At 43.2% G+C, this 21,771-nt stretch overlaps 1 protein-coding gene across 1 annotated transcript in view; it reads right to left on the bottom strand.

The window, feature by feature from the left end:
* Positions 1-21,476, bottom strand: part of Nup75 (nuclear pore complex protein Nup75) — a 45,181-nt gene extending 23,705 nt beyond the window's left edge. The window contains exons 1-9 of the mRNA XM_077654474.1: positions 21,345-21,476; positions 18,077-18,170; positions 15,377-15,475; positions 12,017-12,077; positions 8,463-8,524; positions 7,302-7,351; positions 3,515-3,584; positions 2,797-2,921; positions 959-1,078 (exon numbers count right to left, since the gene is read on the bottom strand). Of these exons, the coding sequence (XP_077510600.1) occupies positions 959-1,078; positions 2,797-2,921; positions 3,515-3,584; positions 7,302-7,351; positions 8,463-8,524; positions 12,017-12,077; positions 15,377-15,475; positions 18,077-18,170; positions 21,345-21,380 (717 nt within the window). The 5' untranslated portion in view covers positions 21,381-21,476. The remainder of the gene's footprint in view (positions 1-958; positions 1,079-2,796; positions 2,922-3,514; positions 3,585-7,301; positions 7,352-8,462; positions 8,525-12,016; positions 12,078-15,376; positions 15,476-18,076; positions 18,171-21,344) is intronic.
* Between the last annotated feature and the right edge of the window lie 295 nt (positions 21,477-21,771).

Here is a 21,771-nt window from a genome sequence, read left to right as displayed (position 1 = left end):
GTGCGAAGATGGCCAGATATTGGCGCTGAAAGTGCAGTGTCTGCGGCGGATAGAAAGGCATGTGGTGCACCTGCTCATAAAGTTAACCGCTACGTTGTGTTAACCGCTACATTGTGGATGGCGTGAGAGCTACTAAACTAGTAACAGTCGGTGTGCTTAGAGCAGGAGGGAAATAAAAAAAATCAGAAACAAAAGCACAAATAGCACTCGCCACGGAAAAGTGAGAAAGGAAAAATAGCCGGTGAAAAAAGAAAACTAGACTAGTGCCATTTTCGCGTAAAATGATGTGCATTTGTTTCATGCCCTCAGTCAACTGCTCACTCCATGCACAGTGAAAGTAAATGATTTATGGGCATTTATCCTGTCACTGAAAGCCCATTTTTTATCACTGTTTAATTTAACATACACTCTTTCAACACACCTAGCATGCCCACATATAATTTTTTCTGGCACTTCTGTTAGGATGAACTTCTGATAAGACGACCAAATTTTCATGGTCCCTTCAAGTTGGGCTTAAAGGAAGTCTACTGTATATGACATTTTTTTTTTAACTTCTCAGCATCATACCCTTCGTAACATAGGTAAATTCCCAACACTATTGTTGAAATTAAATGTGAAAGACGTTTCACTGTGCTGTGCAGTAGAAATGACCTCCATAATAAATTAGAAGCCTACACAGATGCTCACACTAAAACCCACTGTTTCTGCGATTTGTCAACGCAGCATCATTCCCCGCCAGCAGCATGCTGTCCTCTTTTCTTTGAACTTGGCTACAAAGCAAATAGAAAAGAAAAAATCATTTCTCTACAACGACTAGCACATCCCGATTAGACCATCAAAGAGAGTGCTCTGAATTTCCTCGACTTTCAAAGCCTATTACACCTCTGGTTAGCTCACTTATAGGCCCCCATCTAAACCCATACCATTTTCAGTACTTATGCAAAGAAAACTTGTTTACCCGTGGTGCCGACTGCAGTAGTTCTTCAAAGGTAACAAAGTCTTCTCGGCCTGAGCTTGGGTGCCTCCGAAGAAGCCTCCTTGCTTCATCCAAGTCAGCTTGAAGAATCAGCAGGTACACCTGCAAAACCCGTTATCAGTCTGCATTACAATGTGACGAGTGCATGCCTGGCCTTAAAGGGACACCAAGGACAACTATATTCAATCATTGTTCTCAGTAAAAATTGATTCTCTGGCTCAGTCTGGCTATGCTGACATTTGCCCAGCAGCAAGAAACCTATTTAAAGCTGAGAAAATTGAATCTAAAAATTATCTCGCCACTCAATTCAAGCTTGTGATGTCCACACCGAGAAGGACTGGCTGCTGCCACCTTGAAGTGAATGGCAGTGTAACATAGCCTCCGGGATCTGCTGCTGTCAAAGCATGTAGTTCACTTGTGAAATTGTCTGCTCATGGTGATACCTTTACCATATGTACACGCAACCTACTCTATTTCCAGAAAAGTTTACATCAATTTGGCAGGAGGGTTCATGACATGGGAAAAAAAGTGTGTTTAGCATCAATCCCTACAAAAGGTGTTTGCTGTATCACGGTGCGATAAGATGATTTTGTGATAGCTGACGGCATCAGCCAATCGTGGCAAGATGAAGCGAAGATGCTCAACACCAGCACTGAAGGTAAGGCGCACTTTTAGGATTAGAATTATGGTGGTTTAATGTCCCAAAGCGATACTGGCTATGAGGGAGGCCGTAGTGAAAGGCTCCTGAAAATTTGACCACCCAGGGTTCTTTAATGTGTACTGATATCGCACAGTACAGGGCCTCTAGAATTTCGCCTCCATCGAAATTCGACCTTCATGGCTGGGATCGAACCTGCGTCTTTCGGGTCAGCAGCAAAGCGCCATAACCACCGAGTCACCGCGGCAGCTCAGGCGCACAATTTAACGTGCACCTGACCTTCATTTTAACGATGCAAGGGCACCTTAGACAAAGCGTGCCACGGCTAACAAATTTAGTCGGCATCAGATGAGTTCAACGACCCATTTTTCCCCAAAATATTTCACCCCAGAGAAGCCAAGTACCAGGACTACAGAAAACTTGTACCCACCGGAAAAATGGAGGGTACCCGGCGGCACCAGGAATCAAACCCTTCACCTGCCGCATATAGAGGCAGATGCTCAAATCACTAGGCTACCACTGTGGTCACTACCACCATTAACGGACCCCACCTACTATAATAAGCATCATCTACACACCCAGCAACAAGCACAGCTATTTCACTGTGAATTAACGGTCTCACAGACACTCACAGAAAAGATCACCTAGTCAGTTTGTGCCCACTTCCAGGTCTGACTCAAGACGTCCGCAAGTCGTCCCTTTGTCTGCATTCTACACTTCGGGTTTCAGTTTTATTTTGCTGGGTGCCGAGACAAAGGCCAGTTCTTTAGGCAACAATCTGTTCACCTCTCAACATTGTGAAATAGGTGAGCATCCCCACAGGCAAGCCTGCCCAATTGGCGCAGTCCCCAAGGTGACTGGCTGAATTTGACCGGAGCTTAAAAAAATCCATTCTATATGATCATAATAATTTCCTACCTTCCAAACTCGCCCTGGCATCACAGGCAGCCAAATTAGAAACTTAACACTTTTCTATTGAATTCACTTCCTTTGTAAAGTTCGAGGAAGTGGCTTCTCACTTTCAGATGTGTCCATACACAAGTGCAACATAGTCCCACTGTTCCGGGTGATTTGCATGCACAAACTGCCAGGTGTGCAACATGGAGGTACTATGCACAGTGGTAATACTAGTACAAGCAGGAGTCTGCCCAGTGCCACTCACTTGGGTCCAATAGTCATCTGCCTTGTGTGGTTCATCATCCTCGAGCAATTCTCGCACCCTCGCTCCCAGAGTGTCCACAGCACGGCTCTGCACCCAGCGCTGGAGCTGGTGAAGAAACGCCGTTCCTGCCACCCCATGGGGAGGAAAGGGAAAGACACAGCCCAGGATCATAAAGCTGGGCCCATACGAGGCCACATCCAAGCTTTCTGTGCTCATACTACACTTGCCAAGGCTAAACTTTGCACAGATTTACGCATGTCTGCGAGTTCGTGGACAACTTCACAATATCATGAAGCATCACCACAAACAGAACATTTAGGAGATTTCTGAAAAATGCTTTCAGACAGTACAGAACTCAAGATAAAGCAAACTCAGATTATCCGTATTTTTGGTTAGCTCAAGTACTGAATTTGCCTCGCCTTGACATGAGTGACATCACGGCAACACACCACAACGACTGGCCGCAACACAGTGACGTTGCTCATGGCATCACAGGAATAGTGCTTCCATCAGTACTCCACATGATCTACCATGCTGTGCTGCACAAAACATGAACGACGAGGAGATCCGTTCTAGCTGCAAAAACTGATATCTATTTCCAGCCTCTGCAGTACCAGTCTAACCAGCACAGTACTTCGAGCTTTGCATCTTTGCCCTGCTCAAGTTCCTCACGAGAAGCATGAATTCCGACCCATAACGCCACAAACTGTTCACCCACCTGGTTGGAGGTCCAAGAACAGTATCTCGCAGAGGTGCCAAATCTGTTCGATGTCTCGCAGCAACTCATACTGCATGTCATGAAGTGAACGAAATGAAAAGACAAAGAGTGCACATGAGAAAAAAAAAGCTATCAAAAGCGCACTAAGTTGGCAAAACAGTAATGTTCATGCAGTGAAAGACAAAGCACTAATGGCTATAGAGAAATACAGGTTCAAATTGCAGTCTCAATGCCATTTGGAATCTCTAACACAGATTAAAATCGGCAGCTGAATGGAGTCTCCAGACACCCATTAGTTCAAAGAAGTGCTCATTATTCAACGCCAAAAGACGCGGGTTCGATCCTGGCCTCGGTGGTCGCATTTCGATGGATGCGAAATGCTAGAGGCCCGTGAACTGTGCGATGTCGGTGCACATTAAAGAACCCCAAATAGTCGAAATTATCCGGAACGCCCCATTACGGTGTCCCTCATAGACTGAGTCACTTTGGGACGTTAAACCCTATAAAACCAAACCCTTATTCAACAGGCAACGCCTTTAATATGGAAGTAAATTGACCAGCTTTAGTACTATCTCTGAGAGCATGCATATACCCGTAACTATAAACGTTGACGGTTGTAAAGATATGTCGAATTTAAATAACAAACATCTCATAAATTTTCCAAAAACCATCACAGAAATGAGTAAAAACATAACATATTGATAGCTGCTGAAAACAAGTCAAGCAATATCAATGACGGCAGAAGATTTGAAGGCTACAGAAAGACATGCAAAGACAACAAAAGGTTGACTATCGGGTGCATAATTACATGCTAATGTGAAGAAGCTGCGCGGCACCAATTCAACAGCAGTATTTTTTAGCCCATTGAATTACTGTATTTGCTTGAATGTTCGCAATAAAATCAAACATTATGCGGAAACAAAAAGCACACTACACCGTAATTACTCGCATATTGATTGATGCGTCGTGCAGGTTGGCTCTCAACTTTGGGAAACGAAAAAAATACGGTTAGAATGCCACATTGGTAGACCAACTGAAACTTCAAGCCACAATTACCTATCAACAAATATCGAGAGCAGTGGCAGAGCAGTCAGAAACTCCTAGCCAGAGACAGCGCATTTGTGTACTGAGCACGAATTCAACGTATTGTCCAGAGGAAATGCGACAGAATACACGCGACTTGCAGGCATCGTAAAGGCCTCTGTTTTGTTCTCTGAAAGTTCGGCAAACTCCCTCAACGTTCGCAGCACCGCCGATGCCGTACGCTAATAGCAGTAATCCGCTTCGGGTACACAGAAATCTTGGCGTTGCTACTGCATGTCAAAAGACGCTCTCGTTAGTTTCCTCAGTATTGCTATCTGACGTAACTTTAAGCGGCATCTAACTTGCACAATTTTCCGAATGCTCCACGCAAGACAACAACTCGTTTAAATGTTGCCAAGAATGGCTGCTGACATTCAGGAGGCATAACTCATCACTCCGTTCAGCAAATGGGAAAAGTTGAGTAAGTAGAGTTTTTACGACGAGGCATCCAAAGCACACGAAGGGAAAGTAAGCGTAGCAGGGGGCGGCAGTAAGTTAGGTGGGCCAATGAGGTTAACAAGTTTGCAGGGATATGGTGGCCACAGCTGGTCAAGGACAGAGTTAATCGGAGAGATATGGGAGAAGCCTTTGCCCTGCAGTGGACGTAGTCAGGCTCATGATGATCTAAAGCACATGGTCAACACGGTGTCAGCGTGGCAGGACTCCACATTTACCTTCGGATCAGTCCTATCTGATAATCTTTTGTGCGGCTCTCTTGAAACAGAAAGGAAATGTGTAAGCCATTTGCTGAGGTACTTTTTTATTAAACTTCACATTTTTCCCTAAACTGTGGAATCGTTATTTATGTTTCATTCATGTTTTTTCGTTTTTTTTCCCTTACAAACTCACAAAGTCGACCCTCACATTACAATCGTAGTCGAGTTACATTCAGATAGATACGGTAAGCCATTTTTGTGAAATTTTATAATTTTAGCATTGATCAGCCATGCCATTTATTTAGAGCAGCAAATGAAACAGCAAAAAAAAAATAGACAGCCTTTTAAGCCACTCTGCCAGAGCATATTAAAAAAGAAGTAGACATTATTATAGTACTACACTGGTTAAGGAGAGACGTGGCAAAAAAAACTCTTAGTTCTTTTATACATGAAATACTATAACTAAATTTAGGGATATGCAACTGTGTATACTTACTTTCAGAACTGCCTTATATTTTAAGCTAGCTGGCACAGTTGTGGAGTAATTACAATGAACACACATCATAACAATGAACACACATCATAAAGTCATCCCCAGGGCATTAAATAATTAAGGGGAAGTACACAAGTTTTATGTCAAAATGTTCAGAAAGCCCCATTCTGAACAATAAAGCTATTTGTTCTTATTTTTAAATTCCTAGTAGTCCTGAAAATAAAAGTTAAACTCAAGCATGCATATTAACATGAAAACGTACCTTACAAAAATACCTTTCAAAAACTATTGCATATGTACATGGAAAAATCGAGAGCTTTACTGCATCCCTTAATATCTCAAAATGCATGGGCAAAAAACAGAATCATTCTTATGTCATTCATTATGAAATGCCCAAGGGATGAGTGATAGCAACTGCAAAAAACATAAAAGCTGAGAAAATCAACCCCCCTGAAGTTTTTTGCCTCATTTATCGCCTCGCATTCTTTTGGTTTTGGTCAGAAAAATACAGCACTGCAACCAATGGAAGCTCTGATCACCTGATATCTCCTCTTTACATTGATACTAGGATGGTAGCACTCTGTCATCTGAAACCAGCAGAATTTGCGATGCGCCAGGACCGTGATTCGCTCACAATTCTCAATGACTATGCATAAAAAGAACTCCATTTCCTAAATTTGTACTGCATATTTTGCTATCATTTTTCGTCACGAGAAAGAAAAAGGCCAAAGAATTATCAAATAAGAAATTAAGAAAAAAAAGAAAATTTTGACCATACTAGCCATTTTATTTGCCACATACTCCTTAAAGGTTTATAGACACCAAATTTTTGCTTGCAAGTTTTCTTCTTTCAAATGATGTATTAGACATTAATATGCACTGATGACCGCATGATATTCACCTAGGACCGCTATGTAATTTATAATCGAATTTCTTCTTGACTCTGTTTCGGCCTAGGTTTCATCAACCGAGTGATGGCTGTGACGTGCAGTTCGCATTTAGATCGTGCGAAGAACAAAAAATGGCATTATGACTGCTGATAACTCGTGTGTTGTCATTCAAACAGGTTGGTTTAGGTGTTGTAGTGAATTAAAACCGTGTATCAACATTTATATTGCAGCCTTTTTTTCGTGCCATCGTTCAGTTGATGAAACCGAAACTGAAACAGCCTGAGAGAATAAATTCAATTACAAATTATTTAACAGTCGTAGGCAAATACCACGCAGTTATTCATGTATTCTAATATCTAACGCATCATTTGAAGGAAGAAATCATGCAACTAAAATTAAGTATCTACAGTCATTTAAGAAACTGCTATTACCACAAAGCTCATCTGAAGGTCCACTTTTGCTAGTACTACAGCATGGCGGGTCAACCTGGCGCACTTATACTTTCAAAGCTGTCGCCAACAGCCTGCAACTTACAGCACGTTTTCTCCCTCAGGTTTCTGGAACCTATTTGGTGGCGCAGAACAGGTCACAACAGCTCGCAGGTCAACACACCAACGTCACATATCAGATTACCTCATGTGAGTATGCAAATGATCACCATTTACCTTAGCACTGTATTCCAGCTGTGCGTCCTCATCCATCGACTGCATTTCATCTGCACATGAAAGACAAGACACACCATGGTTAAGGCACCATTTCAAGCCCACAGTGAAAGCTGCAGCGAAGTGAAAAAAAGGTAGATAAGATACAAAAAAGGGAGAGCGGAAGAAAAAGAACGGAGCTTGTCACACACAAGCACACCAAGCACTTTGGGCCCCAAAGCCCGCACAAGTTCCAACTGATGGAATCGTTCAAGTAATAACAGTACTAGCAACAAATAAGCCAATTAATGCTACTAACTGTGAGCGCCTTGTTATATTTAAGCTGACAGTCAAAATAACAATTGTTGTGTATGTATAGGGGGCGCTACCCATCATTCATCTCATCTGTATATAAGCGACAGTCATCGGAATAAAGGGACGTTCCCGATACCCCGTCGATGTAGTCTCGCCTGGTCCCTCGGCGCTTCGCGCCACCACAACAATGAATTGGCTGATTTTCCTGTGCACTGTTCTGTCTGCTAGTGCCAGCCATGCTTTGCCAAAATGCAAAGTGAAAAGCAACGACATATAAGTAATCACGGCAGCTTATCATAGCATCTTATTAACAATGTACCAGTCCTGCTAGGTAGCAAAGAAATATCGCTCAGGAAACTTGGCTGCACTGCTTTATATATGACTTTCTGCAAGCGCAAGCATGCTGTAGCCTTGCACTGTACCACAGTAGAATCTTGATGACATGAATCTCACGGGCCCCAAAAAATATTTGTCTCATCCAAAAGAACAAAATTTGTATGCAGAAACACGAAAAATGCATTCACGCAGATTTGTTTATGGCTGAATGGATTTAACGGTTGCGTACCACTGCTGCTCACTGCTCGCAGTGTGACTGGCGATCACAATGTCATCGTTATATGGGCCGCGCACCACCACTCCTGGCTCACGATTTTTACTCTGCAACTTGCAATCATGCGTAAGCAACATGCGGGTGGCACTTAGTGCTCGGGAATGCAGTCGCAGCTTGTGCATTCGTGTCATCCAAAGTGGCGTGGTAGGGTGTTCAGTACACCCGAAATTCTTGTGCAATGGCTTCTTAGCATCTCGACAGAAAAAGCCCAAAGCAATAAAACAACAGAAATAAAGATTTGTTTTAAATTTACTCCATACCTTGGCAGCTGTTCCAGCAAAAGTTCAAGGCAGCCCGATAGCTTCTGCTTGCCCTTAATATGCTGTGAAAAACAAAAATGCGGTCGAGACATGTGAATCCTGACAAATAGACAACAAAGGAATTACTCGCGGAACACAACAAAAAATCACCACGTGAAGGCGCACAGCTTTTACCGAAAGCATGTGCCCATGTCATGTCTGGCGTGAGCCTGGCTATCGCCAAGTGGTCCACCATGACTCCTATTCAGCACGTCGTCATCATCATCATCAACATCAAGAGCCTGGCTACGCCCACTGCAGGGCAAAGGCCTCTCCCATTTCTCTCCAATTAACCCTGTCCTTTGCTAGCTGCACCCACCGTATGCCTGCAAGCTTCTTAATCTCATCCACCCACCTAACTTTCTGCAACCCCCCCTGCTACGCTTGCTTCTCTTGGAGTCCACTCCATTACCAGCGGTTATCTTTGCAGCACCATATAAGTATGTCTACACACGCATGTCCGCGACGCCTACAGCTGCGCCAGAGGTGGCCAGTGTCTATTTGAGGACTAGCGTATTACTGAGGACGAAAGGAACAAAAATAATACACTGAAAATGAGAACACAAAACGAGAAAAGTTTTGACTTGTGGAGGCTGACTAATGACAAATGACATATTTCAATATCTTCAGGAGTAATTATTACAGGTTGCAAACAAACACCAATTTATTTATTTAGTGCACCATTAATTAAAATACATCAACTAATAACATTATGGTCTCATACGCGTTCCATCTGAGCATGATAGAACTCAAGCAAGAAGTGTATTAACACCCTGCAAGCATTTCGCGCATGCCACTACAGTGCTTTAGCATTACATTTGTTCGGTTCTCTCCAGTGATGCAGACCAGGTTTGGTATTATACACAAAAACCCACACAACATAACCATGAAAATGGACAGCTACAGCAGACCCTCTTTAAAGTAGCGGAGACACCAGATTTTTTGAAGCATGTTTTTGATCTGGAATGATGCATACGTCACTATAAGATCACCACATGCAATTCGTAAGCATTCAAAAAATATTTTTTCCCCCTCTTTAGTTTCAGTTTCAGTAGCCAGCGATGTCAGAAGTGCGTATGAGATCACGTAAGGTATACAAAAACTGCAATATAATCGCTGCTTTGCCATCTTAATTCGTTCAAACTCTTGCGCTAAACTTCTAAAGAAGCCAGAATGGAAGCAAGTAAACAAAGATTGATTATATTGCAGTTTTTGTATGCCTCACGGGATCTGGTGCTCACTTGAGACGTCACAAATATCTTTCGAGAATAAATTATACAAGTTAGGTACTGAGCTTGGGTGAATGTCTTGCACATCATTTGAAAGCAAAAATACACTACAAAAGTTTCGGTGTCTCTACCCCTTTCAGGGGAAAACCTGGTTTTAGAAAAAAACAAGTTTTTATTATTAATGTCACAGTTCTTAAATCTTCAGAGAACAAGTATTTTCGTATACCGCTTCTCAATTTATCATCTAATTTGACGTAAAACAAGTCCTTGTACACTTATGTAGTATATTATGTAAGTTCTTGGCCAAGAGCTTTGAAGTAAATTTGCTGCAGGGAACTTGATGAAATGCATGCAATTAGTTTTTCTTGACATCAAAGAATGTGCAACGGTAAAATTATAATTCTGCCTATCATATAAGCAACGTTTCAGGGTTTTGCATTTGCCACTTCAGAAACAGGGAGAAAAGTTTCTATTCCGTTTCAGGAGTGGCAAATTTAAAACTCATGTTCTATAACAGGCAGGATAATTATACCTTTACTGCATTCCTCGATGTCACGAAAAAGCAATGGCATGCATCATAGAAAGTTCCTTGCAGTAAAATGTTTTAAAGTGCCAGCAAAAAGGATAGATGAGCCTGCTAGGCATATCCAAATAAATGCTACGTGAATACAGTGAGTAAATATGACCTTGCCGATAGAGGATAATTTCAGACAACATTTATTGCATTATGCAATGCATAGAGTTCGCCAAAGAGTGAAGGCATGAGACAAGCTAACATTGCCCTACCTGATAACGGTATTGGTGTAGATTTTTTTTTTTTTGCAGTCTCTTTATCTCACTTATGCAATGACTAATATTTGGGTCTTTTTTCTGATTTGTGCTTTCCCTCAGGTTCGAAGAACTTTGAAAGAGCTCAGCTAGGTAGCCATGCATCTCTGTTATCTCGTTCCTACCACTGAATGCCCATTTCCAACTCTACAAACAGGACCAATGTCTAGCCATCTCTGCATCTCTGCACCAAAACCCATGCGGTGATGCTGTGTGAGTTGAAAGTTTGGCTCCAAACCGTTTCAAGCCCCAAGTCAACGAGCAAGTGCACACCGTGCCTATGCGCCTTCCAGTCCACGGGAGGCACCGTGTGGCACGTGCAATGCTCGGATCTGGGCTTGTCAGGTCTCTGCACCACACACAAAGGTGCCCTGCATCTTGCTGGTGGAGGAGCAAAGGTGCCCTGCATCTGCACCAGCAAGAAATCTTCCCGCCAGAAAGTGCCCTTTGTGAAACCCCCCCCCCCCCCCTCCCCCCCCCCCCCCCCACTCTGTGCGATGGTGCGTGGAAGTTCTCTTGTGGGGGTGCACTTTCTTATGTGGAAACGTTTGATAATTTTATTTTTATTTCTTTAAAAGTGCAGCAAGTACACTTCAAGAGTACCATTTCGCGGGGTCACTGTGGTTCATAGTCACAGCAAATGTTCACCTTAGCTGAAGGACGTGCAAAACACTTAGTCTTGAGCGGATTTTTTTTTAACATTGAATCCTATGGGAAACCTGCAAATGTTCTCACGCGTTCATCTTATCTGCGAAATTTGTCTTAACCAAGTTCGTTTAAATGGGAGTTCACTGTATATGCAAGCTTACTTATCTGAACCATGTGCCCCAAGTATAGGTGAGCGTTTATTCAGAAGCAGAGATGAACCTTTGAATGCAATTAACAGTGACATACATGGCTAAGTGAGAACGTGCTGCTGTAAGGAAGGGTGGAAGACTGCAGCCAATTCACAAGGCTGCTTGAAGTCCACAGAAACAACAGTGCATGAGTCCGTCCACGTATATTTTCACTACTTTGCTCATCTCTAACATCGAGCACACAGCTTTCTATTGCCAGCACATGAAATTCTGTAGCCATTTACCTGCGCAAACTGAGCAGCCATTACATTCGTTTAGTTTACGTCTTCTCTGCATTGCAACTGGCTTGCAGGAGACCCTTGCAGGTGGAAAAATGATAACCCAAAGCTGGCAGTACATTCATTCATCTGTTACAGCTGCTTTAACAAACTGTAGCTCTCTTTAGTTCAGTTCCACTGCATTTTTGGATTTTGGATTTTTACACAACTTACCACGTGTGGACAAACGGCATTCAGTCTAATGCACCAAGCAGAAAATGTCGAGGACATGTATTACTGCATGCACAGGACATGTGATGATGGACATTTTTTTTTTGAAGACATTATTTGTGCAGCAGCCCAACATTCATGTAAACATTCAGTTTTTACTTTGGATAACTTACTCCGGATCTGCTATTTCTCCCTTGACCTCTCTCTCTTTGTTCTGCAAGTCGAGGAACACCCCTGCAACATGGCAAGAAGACATGGAGTTATTGCACACTTGCACATAAAAAAGGGGAGCAAAAATCGAGTCACAGATGGCCAGTTTAATTCTGACGTACAGCCCTAAGTTCAAGAAAGAATTTTAGCGAAAAATTCAGGGGACCCTTAAGCTGCAACTTAAGGGTATGACAGGGTACAGTTAATGGGTCCCTTCAGCGGTCAGGGGTCCTCCGCATGTCACTTTGCAGACACGGACACTGTTCTTTTTTTGTGTGTGTGTCTTGTTTTTTAACTCCTTTTAAAATTTTCCTTTGTATTGTTATTTACTTTGTTTTTTACCACAAGACACACAAGGCCTCCCTTTAAACAAGAAGAACGAACGTTCCTCAGTGGTCGAGGGGTAACGTGCCTGGCTCACGACCCAAGGGGCAGTGGGTCCTGGTTCGACCATTCTTTATTTCAGCACAATTGCTTTTCTTTCCTCTGAAGTACTACGCAGTGGTGGTGGAATGGCATCATTACCCTATAGGCCAATGAACAATTGTGTAGTGATGTCACCACTGTTATACTGTGTGATCGTTACGGGGTGTTTGAATTACCCATTCAAGGCCATGAGGTTTTGACTTCACAACCAATCTGGATGTTCTCGGCACAATGCCGGTGGTCGCTACAACACCAGCTTTTCCACTGAACGAGACCCTTAACGCTATGGCTTTAAAGGGACACTGAGGAGAACTCTATCATTTTTTTTTTGTTAGCAAAATCTGATACTTCGGCATTTCATGGCTTTGTTGCCGCTTGTCCGGGCGCGAAAGATGCATTTATTTCAAAGAAATTTGGATTCGAAGTTGAGAAAGTTTTTCCCGCCGCTCCGATTCAAACTCGAGAACTCTTATGACGACATGGAGAACTCCTATGACGTCACAGAACGGAGTGACGTGATACGTGACGTAAACGCAGACTCCGTGATTTCTGACGGCTAGCGGTGCGGTGCGCAACCTTCCTTTGCCAGCCTCAGAGATTAGTGGCTTCCATGAAGTAAGGAAAATTCCTCCAAGGTGGCGCCTCTTGCCCTAGGAAGTCATCACACTTGTACTTGCGAGATTGCCGTGTGGCGGCGACACCTGTATTTTGGTTCTTGCTATTTTCTACATTACAAGAGCTTTGTTTTCAGTAAGAGTGGCGTTTTTGTGATCAGGAGCTGCTATTCTATCGATACAAGCCAACTTCAATTTCTCCTCAGTGTCCCTTTAAGAACACAAGAAGAGGAACTCCCTATTGGTGCCAGCATATGCAGTTGTCCTGCAATGGAAAGGTGGCGTCAGTGAAGCCGTGTGCTGCGACTCCACCTGATGGCATGAAGCACAAGCTTCCTGCACACTGCTTACTACGGAAAAAACAGCAAAAGCAAACTGCAGGACATACTATAAAATTAACAAGAGGATGTGTCTGGGTACATGGATCACCCCGTGGTATTTCTTCACGGCCGCTAAATAATTTATATCTGAATTTCTCCTTGATGCTGTTTAGGTTTCAACAACCGAAAGATGGCTGCAATGTCCGAGGTGGGTTTAATTTATGTGAGGCATGAAAAAAAAGCTGCAATATAATCGCTGATACATGATTTCATTCACTACAACACCTACGCCAGCCACCTTCGAGATCTGGAATGACAACAAACAATGTATCAACGATTATATCACAGCTTTTATTCATGTCTCACGTTACCTGAACCGGCCTGATAAAACCAAAACGAGAGAACAAATAGAATTATAAATTATTTAGTGGTCGTAGGTAAATACCCTGTGGTGATCCTTGTATTCTGATGCCTTATGCATCATTACAGAAAAGAAAACATGCAACTAAAATTAGGTGTCTACATTCTTTTCACCAAATGCCTTGTAGTAAAATATAGTGCCATAAATAGCATGTAGAAAAAAAAAAGGCTTCAAACTAACTGCGACAAACAGCAATGCTAGAAGACAGAGTTCCCCTCCAGGCACTGCTTGCTATGGTTGGATACATCTGAATTCTGCAGTGAAGCTCCGCCCACATTCATGACCACCCCACACTGTTCCTCCGCAACAGGTAACTAGTCCGTTGTTAGAGCATTTCTCATACTTATGCAAAAGGCAGAAACAAAATGAAATTATAAGCGCCAGAATTTTGATGGCTCTGGCTTGTTTAATAGAGTGAACCATTAATATTGTTTCTTTCACTTACTGCTGTAACTGGTTGCCGGAGTAATACAGGACTCCATGAGCCATGGCCCACTGATACCAACTGTTTTCTTAAGCTGTACAGTCGAGCCCAGTGAATACGGCCCTCGTTAATATGGACAACTCGAGTTATCGACAATTTTTCTGAGGACGAAACTTTTGCCCGTATTTTGGCCTCTTTAATAAGGCCACTCACTGTCCGGACAGCGGACAGGACAGAAATGCACAGAGCCTGTTGGGTTCCATAAAGCCTTGTCGTGTTAATATGAACAGCGATGAGAACAAAATCTCGACTTCCCCAACCAGATATTTACTCTCCTGTATTCCGAGTGCTGGACAACAGCAAAACGCAGTGCAGAAGTGCATAGGCAAGAATGATGGCTTTGTTTTGTGGTTTCATGCTTTCCAGTGTCATGGTGCCTGGTCAACAGGCCTTACCAATAGTTGTATTGCAGGAATGGTTGCTAATGATGCTCTCTATGCATCTTGTGTTATATTGAAAGCCACCTTCAACAGCTGTCTGTCAACTTAGTAGAGATATGTATTGGTGGTTAGTGGTATGTGGGCAGTAGTAACAGGGAGATACGTCATCGCACCGCGAGACACCATCGTGCGTTTCAAATGCCACTAGGTGCTTTGAACTGCATCACATTATTTTTAAAATAATAGTGACCATGATAACATACTTGGAGCTCTGAAGATCTTGTCTAATATACCATTTCACCACCAACTACTAGGCACAGAAGCAGATATTGATCACGAACTGCTTTTTTTTTTCCGACTATCGTTTCTTTCTTCATGATTCATTGTTACGGATGACTCGCTTTATGAGCAGTTTTGCCTGGGAATGAAAGTGTACATATTAACGAGGCACGACTGATCTTACTATGATGATTTGGAGAAAAATTTGTATGGCAGCTTGCTCTACTTCCAAACAGTGGACTGATCCATGCACCACTTCCAAACACCCTAACACGACCACATGCCACTCCCACTTATCTCTAATCAACCCTGTCCTGCCACCCTATTCCTGCCCTGTCCGACTCTCTGCTGTACCCCGCTGCAGTGCCCCTCCAACAGCCCACAATGGTGCCGACTCACATGCTGACTCGTTTACAAGTTGCCTCATCACTCTGTTGTGGAGGGCAGTGTCCCAACTGGCATCATGCAAATGGCTGGTCTTCTTGCCAGTCTGCTTGTCTGAAAGAAAAAAAAAGGGGGTGCAGTTTAGGCCCACTTATACGAAGAAACAACAGCACCCTGCACTTGCACTCACAGAGAGGCACACACCACTTTAATTCGGGGAAATTCACATTGACAAACATTTAGGCATACAAATAAGTGTGCACTTTAACCACAGTGATAAGGAACATGGTGTAAGAATGACTTTTCCACATGGAATAAACTACTTACAAGCAACTAGATTCATAAAGGATGAGCAGGTCCACATAACGAAGTAATAATATTCTTATTATCAAAGTTGGCTTCACCTGACAGTGATGACAATACACGAAACAAATGAAATGAGGCACTTTCTACCTACTTTGCTTAGAGACAGGCGTGCCTAATGCAGTATTTCCAAGAATATGCACGAATGTGTATATAATGCAAGGGAGGACTTTTCAAGGTTCAGGAAACAGAGAAATATTATGGCAACAACACAAACCAACCGTATGCAACACAACTATAAGCCAAAGACTTCAAATAGGAACACGAAGGTGCCCAAAAAAAAGTTATTGCCATCAACGAAGATCTAGGCGGCACAGGAGCATTTGTTGGAATGCGTGGTAACGCTATCCGTCAGGTGCCGCACGTGGTGTCAAGCCTTGCATGACATTACGCACACGAGTCCTTTCTTATCAGCCAGCACACTGCTCTAGAGCTCACTCTGACCTAATGTGCCACTGCACACAAAAGCACCTGAGGGGACACTTAAGCTCCGCTTTCAGAGTATGACGCAATCGCGTTAATGGGTCCCTTCAGCGGCCTGGGGCCCTCGTTGCATATCACTTCACAGACAAGGACACTGTTCTTTCTTTTACTATCGAATAACACTTAACCTACCATTAAGAGTACAATGCAACAGCATTAGAGGTCCCTCCAGGCAAAGTACTCCTTGTTCTAAACCTAGGTTCTGCTTACATGCCCATATATGTGGAAGTGGTCGTTCTCTACTTTAGATTCACAGACCGCTGGGTGTCCTCATACTACTCACTCGTGGTACAGCGTTTAAGCGATGCACCATTTCCCCGGCAGGTGGCTGTTTCAGACACACCCACCGGTGGGTCTTGTGAGACTGAGGTTACTCTTCCTGTGTAACCTCTCACAACCAATCATTATTTTAGCTGCCACCTGCCACGGTGGACAGATTGTGATGATGTCACAAGCTCATGTGACCTACGTGGAAGGTGGGCCACCTGTTTTTCTCGACACGTTGATGCTGGGGTTGCCAATGAACGAGACCCTTAATGGTTAAAAAAAGGTGGCACTTTTGCTGCTACTGTCGCGTCTTTTCCTGGGCATGCACAATGGCCTACGTGGCTCACATACTACTTAGCATGGGTTACCTGCTTGAATATTAGCGGGGGACAATTTCAAAACCATCGGACAGACCTTGCAAAAAAAAAATCCACAGAGACACCTAATTATTGTGTGTTGGCAATGCGATAGTATCCAGGGCTATTGATGCCTTTGCCAGATGTAACTTGTGGGGCTTGCGAGACCCAGCTTGCGTGTCACGTGCAATGCTTTTTGCAAGCTCTTCCCAAGAGTACACCACCTACCACCTGGGAATTATGTGACACCGCTTTTTTTCCCCAATGAGGCTTCCAATGCAATCACATTAACTTCTCCACCACCTCCCCTTACAATCACAGGCGCACATCTGTATCCTCCATAAGACTGCACGGCAACAGCCTTTTTGCAAAGCTTATTCGCACAGATGTAGTGGTAAAGCTTAGTGCATATCAAAGAGCTAAACTTCAGAAATTAGAAAGCAATCAAATTATCTCACATTATGATTCAAAAACAACTCCAAATAACAGCAAAAGGTGCTTTGTCTCGTTTATGATTATGCGCAGATAGAAAAAAGAAAGCTCATGTTACATTCGTGCAATTATGGTTTGGTTTATGATTTATGGGGGTTTAACGTCCCAAAGACGGATGAGATTAAAAAGTTCGCAGGCATAAAGTGGGCGCAGCTGGCAAAGGACAGGGTTAAGTGGAGAAACATGGGAGAGGCCTTTGCCCTGCAGTGAGTCAGGCTGATGATGATGATGATGATGAACGTCCCAAAGCAACTCAGGCTATGAGGGACGCCATAGTGAAGGGCTCCGGAAATTTCGACCACCCAGGGTTCTTTAGCGTGCACTGACATTGTACAGTCACGGGCCTCTAGGATTTTGCCTCCATCGAAATTCGACAGCCACAGCCGGGATCGCACCCGCGCCTTTTGGGTCAGCAGCCGAGCGCCATATGATAACCACTGAGCCACCGCAGCGACTCATGCAAATATGATATGCGATCTAAGAAACATTACCAAGGCAATTGGGCAAAAACTACACAAGAAGCATTCATTCACATGCACTCATAGATGATTTTTGATGGGAAGAAGTAGGCTCGAACTTAGTAAAACACTGTACTAAAATTCACTGAAAATGCTGCAAGCATATTAAAGCTCCAGTACAAGATTTAAGCTTGCAGCCCCTACTGCACACGTGCATAGTGTTATTATTTTTATATTTTTAAATTTGTTGTCATTGTGTGTACAAGCACGATGTTGGAAAAAGAGTCATGACCTACCATCTGCAGCTTGTGGGAACACCATGAGAGAATTCCCAATGCCCCAAGCAAAGCCAGTCCTGGTGCCATCGAATGCCGGATCAGGTATGCGAAACTGAGAGCAAGTAGGTAAGCAGCAGTGTGTAGGCACGTTTTAAAGGTAAGCAAGCAACCCATCATCTTTTCACAGTAGGAAATAAAATACCAAAAATTACACATCCGGCAAAATGATGTAAAATGCCACGGTGTATAATTTCAACTGCACACAACTCCTGAAGACAAGAGTCCATACACATGCCACAAGGGCAAGCAAAATTGCAAGGCAAATGGAAGGCAAACTGTGATGAGGAAAGAGGCTGCATTCAGCTTAGAACACACTATTCAATTAGAAGTGAGGTGTAAAAGTTCGAAAGAAGGCACAGTGACAAGCCATTAGGCCAACTCGTAGCTGAGGTAAGTAAACTACACTCTGCGTGTGCAACAAATACTTCGAGTGCAGTTACGTTTTGTCGCATGGTCGTGAGGTAAACATACCTGGACACGAAATAATGAGCACAAAAAAGGCAGAGCCCCTATCAAAAATGTTTCAGGTATGTAATAAACTTCATCTTTCCTTTTTATAGAGGTTTTACCGTTTTGGCAAATGTTTATTACAAGCAAATGATGCATGCTTGGCTTCAGAGCCATGCACTGGTTCAGTTTCTGGAATTTCCCCCCCCTGTAAATACGTTTGTAAAAGATGCACATAAAGTCATTTACTTCTTGGGTATAAATCTGGCACACAAGTTCTCATGGAAAGAAAGGAGAGACAAGTCCAAGATGAAGCGAAGTTCTTGAGTCTGCTAGTAACTACACTGGCTGGTTGGTGAAAGAAGGAACAGCCATCAAGTTTACTGCACTGACTTTCATTATTTGAAGTCTAGTGTCTGGCGGAAACCCGTCTGGTCGGGATGGTATATGACGAAAATACGCCTCATTGTTAACAAGGCTCCCGTGGGGGAGCCGAAACGTCATCCTATTCTTTCTTTTGGTCGGCGCCTTCTATTTTCGTCACAGACTTTCACTATGAAGTTCCAGACCTTATACAAGTCATGTCATATAGACACAAATCAATCACAGTTATAATCCGTCAAAATCACAACTAGTTCCTTTACTCCATCAGATAGCAAAACCAGCCACCTGCGCTGTCATCACCCAGAAGCATGCAACATTTACAGACAATATTACACTTCTGCAGTGGAACAAAATGAAATATTTCACTTGATGTCAAAATGTACACTATTCTGTGAAAGGATTTCATCTTTAATATTCAATGACATGTTTTTGTTATTTCTCTCCTTTGTATTAGACTAATGTACTGTCACAGTCATAGGTGTGGATGAAGAGGATGACGAAGTGGGATGCTCGTGATGGACGCCGCTTGCCATTAATCCACTCCCTACCTGTAATAAGGCCCCCTTGTGTTGCTCTACCATGCGCATTATCACCTACCTTTTTAGTTTTTGTTGGTCGTTTGCTTTCCTTCCCTTCGTGCTTGAAAGCGCCTGGCTGATTAAGCCTTTCTATGGCTCTCGATTCTTGACCTATCCCCCGGTGCAAGTGTGTGGCATTTGTTGTTAGGACAGCAGCAGCTGTTCAACTATCTACCTCTGTACATATCTGTTCATATATACACTCTCTTTTTTCAAATACATCTTTGCATTACGTAATTTAGTTTTCTTTTTGGTAGTAATGATTATGTGCCCCCAGCTAGCTTTGGCTACTACTACTACTACTAACACAACAGCTCCATTTTTTCTTTTGATGAACTGTATATCTTGTAAAATCAACAGTGTGAACTGAAACTTGAGAATTGGGTCTCCCAAATGTGGCCACAGTGAATGTGACTGAATGAAGGCACTAACATTGTGTACACATGCTGTACCTGCAGAAGCAAGCCACCAACAACCACCAACATATTTCAGCAGGACAGTCATATCCAGTCCCACGAATGTGTGTTCACCATGCTTTGCACAGGTAAAGTTGAAACATTTTGAAATATTTGCACATGTAAAGTTGGCCAGTGGAAGGGAAATACTCCGTGCAGTTGGGAGTGCTGCCTCAGCTCTTGGGGAAGAGCCTAGAGCACTGCACTGGCTTGGACTAACCCAAGAGTACAGGATTGGCCCGGGCTTTGGGTTGTGAATGCTGGCCAGGCTTGGGCCTGAAAGCCGGCAGGCCTGGAACGGGCTCTGGCTTGAGCAGTGAAAGGGTACCTTCACTAAACACTGCTTATTATGCTGTCATGAGGTTAACAAACGGCAGGTCGAAGCAATGAGCGCCAGTTTTCAGCTATTTCCAGAGTGTGAACTTATTAATCTTCGGTAACATGTCATGTGATATGGTCAGCATGCAAAAAAAATGAAAATGCAAAAAATGCAAAATAATTAAGGCAGAACAGCACCGAAAGTCATATCGACACACTACTTTTGCTCGCCACTACCTTAACTTAGCGTGAAAAGTTACGCATGATAGTAGAAGCATAAACATGGCGTCCGCACACGAAATGAAGAAACATTTTGCTTTAATCATTCAAAACAGCCTGGGACCACAGAAATTATATTATCTCTGTTTTGGCGCCAAATTTTCAGCTCTGAACGCATCGCACTTACCTCCTCCAAGCACACATCTATGCTCTGTTATGTTCCACACTCCGTATTAACCAATTTATTATTTCCTGATCATCGTATTTCTTCTGTTTCATGGTGGTACTCCCCTGAGCTCCTCAGAGCATAGAGGAGGTTGCGCGTGCGGGAAAATCTGGGCCTTGGAGGGAGCATCCAAAAAATGCTTAGATCATAGCACCCGTGTAGTGTTGTCATCTCTCTCCTTTCATTTTGAGTGTTCGTGCTAAGCACTTTTCATACTGTATGGGATAGTATTTATGAGACCTCTCTTTTCTGCCTGCCAAGTCCTGTATTTACCTTCAATTCTTTGTAACCTTTAAATCTACAAAAGCTACAAATTCTGCAAACTCTACAATTCTACAAAAGCCAAGCAACCACGCCTTGGTCTCGTCGCTAACACATTAATGTTTGCTGTAGGCGTGTGACCACATATATCACCGTTACATCCACCAGATGACAGCATGAAAAACGAAAATAATCGTAACCTGCATCCGCGGCGAAACCGCGACTAGAGAAACGATTTCGCGACGACGCCTGCGCGCTTTCGCACATGCCGCGCCTGCGGACAACAGCAGAGTAACAGAGCACTACAGAGTGAAGGAAGTTTTTTTGCCCCAGCTCACCTTTACTGAATTCTCATCGTCCGAAAACGAATACATGTTAAGCTTCTCTTAGGAGTCGATCCTTTCGCTATTTACCGCGCCAGGACCGCGCGCACGCTCCTCGCACACACCGGCGTCTGACTGTGTAATGATGATGAGAATAATCACGTGATGTTCTATTTCTTTTCTCAAATAATTCTCACCTTTCGACAATCGGTGAAATATAATTAATGAGTGTATTAAAAGCACCATTATTCAGTTTACTGCATTTTTACTACTCGGGGAGCGGCAATGGTCACTGGCGGGAGTTTTGAGTTCCGACTACATTTAGCAGTTTTCATTGGCATGGAAAAGGAAGGGAGTGAAGGAGACAGAACTTTGCAAAATAGTACAAGCATTTGTAATAAGCAGGCTTGTCTACGCACTCCCATACTTAAAATTAGACAGT

The sequence above is a fragment of the Amblyomma americanum genome, chromosome 2, assembly GCF_052857255.1.
Source record: "Amblyomma americanum isolate KBUSLIRL-KWMA chromosome 2, ASM5285725v1, whole genome shotgun sequence".
Classification (NCBI taxonomy): domain Eukaryota; kingdom Metazoa; phylum Arthropoda; class Arachnida; order Ixodida; family Ixodidae; genus Amblyomma; species Amblyomma americanum.
The sequence above is the reverse complement of the archived record's forward strand: the minus strand, read 5'-3'. Positions and strand labels throughout refer to the sequence as shown.